We start from the raw sequence: 9,827 nt of genomic DNA on the forward strand, positions 1-9,827 counted from the left end.
ATCTGATTACTTTCCATTACTTTTAGATTACTTTCCCCTTAAGAGGCATTCGAAAGTTTACATAGCTGGCCATATATGGATGTTAACTTTTACTTTATGGGTTGGATAGGTAGGCTTCTTCTAACCCATCGCTTTCTACTACATATAATAATACGATTAAATTATATCTTTACATTAAAAACCAAAGTCTATCAGAATTCCAGTCATTCCAATAAATGTTATACCCCTTGATCTTCAAGAATAGGACTTGGAAATATGGAAGTCTAGATTAGCAACATTGTTTAACCTGAGCTATGGACTTATTAGCCAGCCCTACTCTGTTGTTTATGATTTTGTTGTCATGGAGGACTGATTAGGCACATTGATTCAGGCAGAAAAATAAATGCTGTGCTCATGGGTTGGCATGCTTTGAGCACTACTGAATAGTGCTATTTACATGTGAAAAATGAATTCCATATGCTGCATTTGCTATGTGCCTATTGTTTACCTTTATGTTGGTGACACTTTGATATCTTGATAATATGCAGCTGTTTAAAGGGCAAATCCACAGATGAAACAATAACAAAATGGTGGCCCCGCCTCTGTTTAGGTCAAATGCTGAGGGATGGGCCTGGAGAAATGTTACCACTCTCAGATTAATAGACAGAGCTATGGATGCAAGGACTGGCCATCCACGATATCAAAATAATTGTTTTAACCATGTTTTGAGGCGATGTAGTATTTGTTTACATTTACAATGTTTACAAACATTGGAGACAAACAAGCTTATATTTTGGGTTGTCATGAAGTGTGACAGTTGAACTGAGGTCATGAGGCATTTATAAGTTATATTCTTCAAGAACCAATGGATATATATAGTTATATATCATTTATAAATGTATGTAGCAACTACAAATTGTCCCTTTAAGTCTATCAAAAGTGTGTGAGTTTGAACATGTGTCCATTAGGTCTATGGATGTATTATTTTTATCAGCATGAATTAGAAAGACCCACTTTTATTCTATAGGCTGGGATCCGCACTATGCAGCTGTTGCAAGAGCGCATGTTTCACTGGCTGTCCGCTGGTTTCAAAAACAATTATTGATAGGCAGCTTAAACTTCTTGAATTCAACCATTATTGGGTTCAAATATAACCATTATTGGGTTCAAATACACATTTAGACTTGTGAACAGCCATCTACAACAACCACAATCCGCAAGGCGCACATAGCTAAATGAGAGAGCAGCAGTGTGATTCACATCAATGCGCTATGTAGATATCAATAAGTGATAATCGCATCGCCGTAGACTACATCACTGCTGTCATCCCTACCTCCAAGCGTTTATTCAAGTTGGATCATCTTGGACGCCGACCTCAGTCTCACCATTGGAAGACATACCTTGTCCTGTAACCTACTCCTCCCTATTCCTGCGCTTTTCCCGCGATCGATCAAACACATTTGGCGTGTCTTCATAGTGATCTCTGATTTGTGGTCAGACTCGCTCAGAGAAGTGTAAAGATTTTTTTCGCAAACATGCTTTCTGAAATAAAAAATTATCCTTGAAGTAATCATCTATTTTTTTTAAAGTATCTGCAATCAGATTACAATTTTTTTTCTGGTAACCTAACGGATTACGGTTACCGTTTTTGTAATCCCATACATGTAACATTTTTACATGTAATCCTGTACCCTGTTGATATCACCATATTCTTTAAGAAGGCCTATATATACAGCAAGACATTAGGCTAAAGACATTGCTCAGGACCATGGTATTAGGATGAGAAAAAAAGGCAGATGAGATCATTTTGCATAGGATACAAATATGAATCCCCTATAATCTCAATCCCCGATCTTAATGATAAAAAAGTATCATATTAAAAGAGTCTAATACTTTTACAATGAAGTGTGAATCAATGTGTCCTCGATGTTAGTGAGAGTGGATGTGAGATCAGAAACAGACAGTCGGCCCCATTATGCAGATCTCCGATGTCACCTCCGGGCTGTCCACACTTCGCCAAGTACAGGAACAGAGGAACAGCCTAATGGCCCGGCTACAGTCAACACCACACTCCTCACGTGTGTATTTGGTACAACAAAAGATTAGCATTATTCGCAAATATACAACTGAGTTCAAAGGCACCGTGGCTGCTGCCGTGTCTCTGCCCTTCTTTTGTTTTCATGCAAAGCTTCAAAACATGTCTTTGGCCTAATCATCCAACGATGTTTTTTCCCCTCTGACAAATACATGATATAACCTAGGATACTAATCAATTATGTTTAATACCATAAACATATTGTATGCTATTGGCAATACGGCCTAATAACATTTTAACATGTATTTTTTTTCGTTAGAGGGTATTCTAAGATACATAACGAATGTATGAAATATGAATAGCTCTGAAAATGTTTTAAGCTATGCAAGAGTAAACGAATATCCAAACGTTTTTAGAAAATGTATAGGCCTCGGTCATGAAGGCTATAAACCTAAAGGAAAGGGCAGCGAATAAATTATTCTTATTCATACATGACCCTGTTTAAAGTAGGCCTAGAGCCCTATGGGTACATTTTAAATGTTGTATTGACGCAATTATGATGGGCATTTTGGCATTGGGGACATCGAAGAGACGCTCGAAACACGACCATTAGGCCATCGGGGTGTGGTCTCGAACTCAACGCCACACCCCTATCCCCATGTGGTCCCGGGGGGCCTTATATGATCAGGCCTTGGGCTCCCAAGCCAGTAGTACTTATCTCACTGTCAAAACTAATCTAGAAACAGTGAATCCTATTCTAACGGTATATTTCGCGGAACACCACACGAACTCATCCTATAGGAAATATGACTTCTTCAAACTCCGACCAGCGGCTGGACCACCTTCTGAGCGTGGTGGAGAGCGAGTTTCAGAAGGGCAGCGAGAAAGGAGACGCCTCGGAGAGGGATATTAAACTGGGACTAGAAGACGCAGAATTATGGACCAAGTTTAAAGAACTAACCAACGAAATGATCGTCACCAAGACTGGCAGGTAGACTATGTTTTTTTGTTGTTGTTGCTGTTAGCAACGGATCAAAATGAGGTCTTCGAGGCCTATTGGTCTGCCTCATTAAAAGCCAAGTTTATCTGGAGAGATCTTAGAGTGCATTTATGCACGACTTCTATCTCAAGGCCATCAGACTGTTAAATAGCCATCACCAGCCGGCTTCCACCCGGTTACGCAACCCTGCACATTAGAGGCTGCTGCCCTATAGACTTAGAATCAGTGGCCACTTTAATAATGCAACACTAGGCATGTTTAAATAATGTTTACATACCGCTTTACTCATACATTATATATTATATATATAATGTATACTATTCTACTGTATTTTAGTCAGTGCCACTCCAACATTGTTCGATCTAATATTTATATTTTTCTTAATTCCATTATTTTACTTTTAGATGTATGTGTATTGCTGTGAATTGTTACATACCACTGCACTGTTGGGTCTAGGAACGCAAGCATTTCGCTACACCCGCAATAACGTCTGCTAAATATGTGTATGTGATCAATCAAATTTGATTTGATTTGACTTCACGAAGCTAAATGTAACTGATGCGCCCAGGTTAGATATGCAACAGACATGTTCAGCATTTCACAATAGGCTAGATGAGAGGGTGTTGGCCCGGCTGGGCACTATCTATGTTTAACTGTGGCAACTTAAACACCATGTCAAGAATTAGGCCTAATGCGCAACGGCCGTCAAATCGCATAAACCTATTAGTAGGATAAAGTAATGCAAACAAATATTAATGCAAACAAATATACCGCCAAATAATTCAATTATATAGATCAACGGCTGAGCCAACATAACATAATATTTAGGCTTGCTTAAGCAATATGTTAATTTTAACAACTTTATTTTAATCTACAGGCGGATGTTTCCAGTGCTCAGAGCGAATGTGAGCGGCTTGGACCCGAACGCCATGTACTCAGTCCTATTGGACTTCGTGGCTGCAGACAACAACCGGTGGAAGTACGTGAACGGCGAGTGGGTTCCCGGTGGCAAGCCCGAGCCACAGAGCCCTAGCTGCGTCTACATCCACCCAGACTCGCCTAACTTCGGAGCACACTGGATGAAAGCGCCTGTCTCATTCAGCAAAGTCAAACTGTCCAATAAACTCAACGGGGGAGGACAGGTAAGGCCCCGATTGGTTTTGTCGTCTTCTTTGTTTGTATTTGCAGTATGCATATTTATTACTATGTAAATCAATTTAAAGACAACTTGGTAGGCTAGTTCAGATTGCCCTGCTCTCTCAGAGTTAATGATGCTCTACCCTGCTGTGCTGAATTACAAAGTTAAGCCTTTTCTGGTGAACAACAGTGTTCATTTCATGGCAAATCAACTTCACAATTTTTTATTGGGCATCTGCAGGACTAAATTGATCTGCTATCTTATACATTTTGAGTGTGTGTTTTGGACCTTTGTTTTTGATTGTACTTTATTGTGAAATTATTAAAATAATGTATAATTTCTCTCTAGATCATGCTGAACTCTCTGCACAAGTATGAGCCCAGGATACACATTGTGAAGGTTGGAGGGCTCCAGAAGATGATCAGTAGCCAGTCTTTCCCCGAGACCCAGTTCATCGCTGTCACTGCTTACCAGAACGAAGAGGTCAGTTGGTCTGAATAACACAGTCACAGATATACTCATTGTTCACAATAATAAACATGTTATTGTGTCCAGCTTACAATGAAGGAAGAAAATAATAGAAGCTGTCCTATTTATGTACCTTCTAGATAACTGCGTTGAAGATCAAACACAATCCATTCGCTAAAGCTTTCCTTGACGCCAAAGAGAGGTAAGAGGAATAGACTGATATTGTGTCAGAAATATGCTTCTTATGGGTTTATTTGATTTTGTGTGCCAATTCTTATGTTATGTTTTCAATTTTAGGAGCGACCATAAAGACATGCCAGACCATGGTGGAGACAGTCAACAGTCTGGTTATTCCCAACGTAAGTCTTCCCTTCAGTCTCACAACATCAACCACATTAGAAAAGCTCTTTCTAGACCTCTCCATTTCAGTTCCAGCAATCAGACCAAGTCATTATATTTGACATAATTTTCAAACACACTTTTCTTAAACATTCAGAAAAGAATTATCCTCATATATCTTTATTTTCAAAGCCTTCCATGTCCCCAAGGAAACTATACATAGAGAACAGTATGAAAAAAGGACGCATATGAATATAACCATTTTGTCTGTTCTCTTCCTTTCAGTTGGTGGTTGGTTCCTACCTGGTAACGGCCCTATGTGCTCCAGCAGCAGCCCCCCTCCGTTCAGCGGGGCCCCTGGCCCCTCCTCAGGGTCTTATTGTGAGAGGTACTCCAGTCTGAGGGGCCACAGGGCAGCCCCCTACCCCAGCCACTACCCACACCGCTCCTCCAGCTCAAGTAAGAACCTCCTCTGCCCAACCCAGCGGTCTGTGAATGCACTGTTTACTGTTTGTTCTAGTCACGAGTCAGACTTCTAGGTGTAGATGACAGCATGGACATTTCAAGATGTTGGTTCATAAAAGATGTTTGAGAAATCACCCCTAAAGGAAATGCATTGTTTTGATCAGAGAAATGTTTAATATACTGTTTTTAATCATTTGTCGTTGTACTTTATTGTTTAGACAACTACATGGACAACTCGTCGGGAGCCCTGCCCACCCATGACAGCTGGTCAGCCCTTCAGATCCCTAACTCCACTGGGATGGGAACCCTGGCCCATACCAGCAACGCCACATCCAACTCCAGGTATGGCAACACATGGTCATAGTTTATCATCTATATGTTTCTGATACCACTGTTTATATTCCAGCACTTTCCTGACTACATGACTTGATCAGGAAACATTTTGGGCTTAGACTTTTACTAGGCCCAAATTTCTTCCTGGTTAGGTCACACGGCCAGGAAAAAACTCATAATCAAACCCCATTTGCTCTCCCTCTCTCTCTGTCTCTGTCTCTCTCTCTCTGTCTCTCTCTCTCTCTTCCCTACAGCCAGTATCCTAGCCTGTGGTCTGTTGCCGGGACGACCCTAACTCCTTCTGGCTCCTCCTCTGGTTCCATCTCTGGCGGCCTGACCAGCCAGTTCCTGCGAGGCTCCTCCTACACTGGCCTGACCTCCTCCCTGCCCGTTTCCTCACCATCCTCCATGTACGACCCCAGCCTTAGTGAGGTGGGTGTAGGCGTGGGCGACGCCCAGTTCGAAAGCTCCATCGCCAGGCTCACCGCCTCCTGGGCACCTGTGGCTCAGAGCTACTGAGCACAATGCATCTTCCATCAGACATGGACTCTCCTCAAGCACCATCCTGCTCCACATCACCTCCCTCTCCTCTACTGCCTGACGATCACCTAGGAAACCTTTGGGTTGATGCATTACATGTGGACGCCTGTGAAAGGCAGAGAGTCAACTCAGAAGAAGATCTATCTGAAGCAGAGAGATGTAGGGTCCTCTCAGGCCTTGTGTTTTACCAACATGAAATGGTTGGTTTTTCCATTCCAAAGATCCTAGATTTTCTAAGCCAAAGTCCATAGGTTGCCATTCTTAAGTTACAAACTTGCTGTCTTAGTGGAAGAGGCATGTGTTTTTCCATTGGGAGTTTCCTTGGCTTTCTCCAAGGTGCAGTTACAAGCCAAAGACAATCTGACAATACTTCCTCCGCAATCGTTCCAGTTGCTGGTGTGTTACTGTAGTTGTGTCCTTCAGTACAGACACAGGACTCAAAGACAATCGTACACTGGCGTAAGACAATCAGGATCACTAGCTACCCAAAGCTAAGTTTATGAAGTAACCCCCACAACTTTACTAAAGGGGCCAATCCTTACAGTGGCTTGCAAAAGTATTCACCCCGCTTGGCATTTTTCCTATTTTGTTGCCTTACAACCTGGAATTAAAATGGATTTTTTGGGGGGTTTGTATCATTTGATTTTCACAACATGCCTACCACTTTGAAGATGCAAAATATTTTTTTCTTGTGAAACAAACAAGAAATAGGACAAAAAAACAGAAAACTTCAGCGTGCATAACTATTCACCCACTTTTGCAGCAATTACAGCTGCAAGTCTCTTGGGGTATGTCTCTATAAGCTTTGCACATCTAGTCACTGGGATTTTTGCCCATTCTTCAAGGCAAAACTGCTCCAGCTCCTTCAAGTTGGATGGGTTCCCGCTGGTGTACAGCAATTTTTAAGTCATATCACAGATTCTCAACTGGCCATTCCAAGACATTTAAATGTTTCCCCTTAAACCACTCGACTGTTGCTTTAGCAGTATGCTTAGGGTCATTGTCTTGCTGGAAGGTGAACCTCGTCCTAGTCTCCAATCTCTGGAAGACTTCTGACCAGTTTCCCAGTCCCTGCTGATGAAAAACATCCCCACAGCATGATGCTGCCACCACCATGCTTCACTGTGGGGATGGTGCTCTCGGGGTGATGGGAGGTGTTGGGTTTGCGCCAGACATAGCGTTTCCTTGATGGCCAAAAAGCTCAATTCTAGTCTCATCTAACCAGAGTAGCTTCTTCCATAGGTTTGGGGTGTTTCCCACATGTCTTTTGGCGAATCCTTCAGGGTTATCTTTGGTCTCTTTGTTGCCTCTCTGATTTTTGCCTCCTTGCCTGGTCCGTGAATGTTGGTGGGCGGCCCTCTCTTGGCAGGTTTGTTGTGGTACCATATCCTTTCAATTTTTATTAATGGATTTAATGGTGCTCCGTGGGATTTTAATGTTTCAGATATTTTTTTATAACTCAACCCTGATCTTTACTTCCCCACAACTTTGTCCCTGACCTATTTGGAGAGCTCCTTGGTCTTCATGGTGCCTCTTGCTTGGTGGTGTTGCAGACTCTGGGGCCTTTCAGAACAGGTACTGAGATCATGTGACAGATCATGTGACACTTAGATTACACACATGTGGACCTTATTTGACTAATTATGTGACTTCTGAAGGTAATTGGTTTCACCAGATCTTATTTAGGGGCTTCATAGCGAAGGGGGTGAATACATATGCACACACCACTTTTCAGTTTTTCGTTTTTGAGAATTCTTTGAAACAAGTAATTTTTTTCATTTCACTTCACCAATTTGGACTTTTTTGTGTATGTCCATTACATGAAATCCAAATAAAAATCTATTTAAATTACAGGTTGTAATGCAACAAAATAGGAAAAACGCCAAGGGGGATGAATACTTTGCAAGGCACTGTATGTTTGACTGTTTATTGTTACAATTAGTGTTGTTATTATTATGATACAGATAAATAAAATGAAATAATATTGGTGTTCTAACATAATAAAATGTGTATGTGTGTATATAAAATATACTGAACAAAAATATAAATGCAACATGCAACAATTTCAACGATTTTACTGAGTTACATTTGATCTAAGGAAATCAGTCAATTCAAATCAATTCAAATGGCCATAATCTATGGATTTCACATGACTGGGCAGGGGAGCCAATCAGAATGAGTTTTTATCCACAAAAGGGCTTTAATACAGATAGAAATACTCCTCAGTTTCATCAGCTGTCCGGGTGGCTGGTCTCAGACGATCCTGCAGGTGGAGAAGCCGGAAGTGGAGGTCCTGGACTGGCGTGGTTCCTTGTAGTCTGTGTTTGTGAGGCCGGTTGGACATACTGCCAAATTCTCTAAAACAACATTGGAGGCAGTTTATGGTAGATATATGAACATTACATTTTCTGGCAACAGCTCTGGTGGAGAATCCCGCAGTCAGCATGCCAATTGCACACTCCTTCAAGACATCTGTGGCAATGTGTTTGACAAAACTGCACATTTTAGAGTGGCTTTTAATTGTCCCCAGCATAAGGTGCACCTGTGTAATGATCATGCTGTTTAATCAGCTTCTTGATATGCAACACCTGTCAGGTGGAAGGATTATCCTTGTGCACAACATTTGACAGAAATCATATTTTTGTGAGTATGGAACATTTCTGGGATCTTTAAATACAGCTCATGAAACATGGGACCAACACTTTACATATTGCGTTCTTTTTTTTGTTAAGTATAAATTAACGTCCATTTTCATTCTTAGCCATTTGTTTTGGATCCAGTGTGTTGCTTTTCGTGGCCTGAAGGAAAATAAGAAAAGAAAGAAAGAAAGTTCCCTGTATCCTCCTACAGCAGCCAAGGAGTAAGAACAGATTTCTCTCCTCCTTCGCTCTGTGTACATTCCCTCCTTGCCAATCATATGTACATATCTATTCTATTTGTATTTGTTGGACTCATTCAGTTTGTTTATTTATGTAATTTTAATAATAAATTAAAAGTTCCTTTGTTTTCTCAAATATGACTTCAGCGTGCCAATCACAGTCACATTCAGTGTCTATGAAATGAGCCACTACCCTAGCTACTTCTTACCAACCACATTACTGTCTACAATCATAAAATGTACATTTCCTAAAAGGTGAAGAGGGACTGAATCTATACATTTCAGCCCATGTCATATTTAAGTTTAGAATATAAAACTTCAAGTCAAAGAGTGAGTGTCGGCATTGAAAGCATAAATAATATTTTGCTGGACTAAAGTCAATACCTACTTCAACTGGTATTCATTGACACAGATACGTCGTGTATTATACCCTATATCATCACAACTCAACAACAACTCACACACAGTCCACACAAACAAACGGGAAGCAGGCCAGTTGTTCATAAAGAGCCAAATTGTGAGGAAATAACTGTTGAAAATAAGGTCCTATGGTTATCACACATAACCAACACATTACCTATCACACATTGCCTACACTGATGTTGTGGTCTCCTGCACCCAAATTCAATCATCTTTTGGGGCTGCTGTATGG

General features: G+C 41.0%; 1 protein-coding gene across 1 annotated transcript; it reads left to right on the forward strand.

Annotated features, from left to right (window-relative positions):
• Positions 1-2,765: 2,765 nt before the first annotated feature.
• LOC129820382 (T-box transcription factor T-A) lies at positions 2,766-7,213 on the forward strand. Its single transcript, XM_055877451.1, has 8 exons — positions 2,766-3,005; positions 3,892-4,156; positions 4,501-4,635; positions 4,761-4,822; positions 4,918-4,979; positions 5,245-5,418; positions 5,643-5,766; positions 6,012-7,213. Exons 1-8 carry the CDS (start codon positions 2,821-2,823, stop codon positions 6,274-6,276), a joined length of 1,272 nt encoding a protein of 423 aa, XP_055733426.1. The 5' UTR covers positions 2,766-2,820; the 3' UTR covers positions 6,277-7,213.
• The last annotated feature ends 2,614 nt before the right edge of the window (positions 7,214-9,827 follow it).

This window comes from Salvelinus fontinalis, chromosome 22 (assembly GCF_029448725.1).
Source record: "Salvelinus fontinalis isolate EN_2023a chromosome 22, ASM2944872v1, whole genome shotgun sequence".
Taxonomy (NCBI): Eukaryota; Metazoa; Chordata; class Actinopteri; order Salmoniformes; family Salmonidae; genus Salvelinus; species Salvelinus fontinalis.

Bases quoted from the DNA above. Each gene is read 5' to 3' on its own strand.
- LOC129820382 (XM_055877451.1), top strand. From the start codon at position 2,821: ATGACTTCTTCAAACTCCGACCAGCGGCTGGACCACCTTCTGAGCGTG. The intron at 4,823-4,917 runs GTAAGAGGAATA...TTTCAATTTTAG, and splicing joins TTCCTTGACGCCAAAGAGAG to GAGCGACCATAAAGACATGC. The intron at 5,767-6,011 runs GTATGGCAACAC...TCTTCCCTACAG, and splicing joins AACGCCACATCCAACTCCAG to CCAGTATCCTAGCCTGTGGT.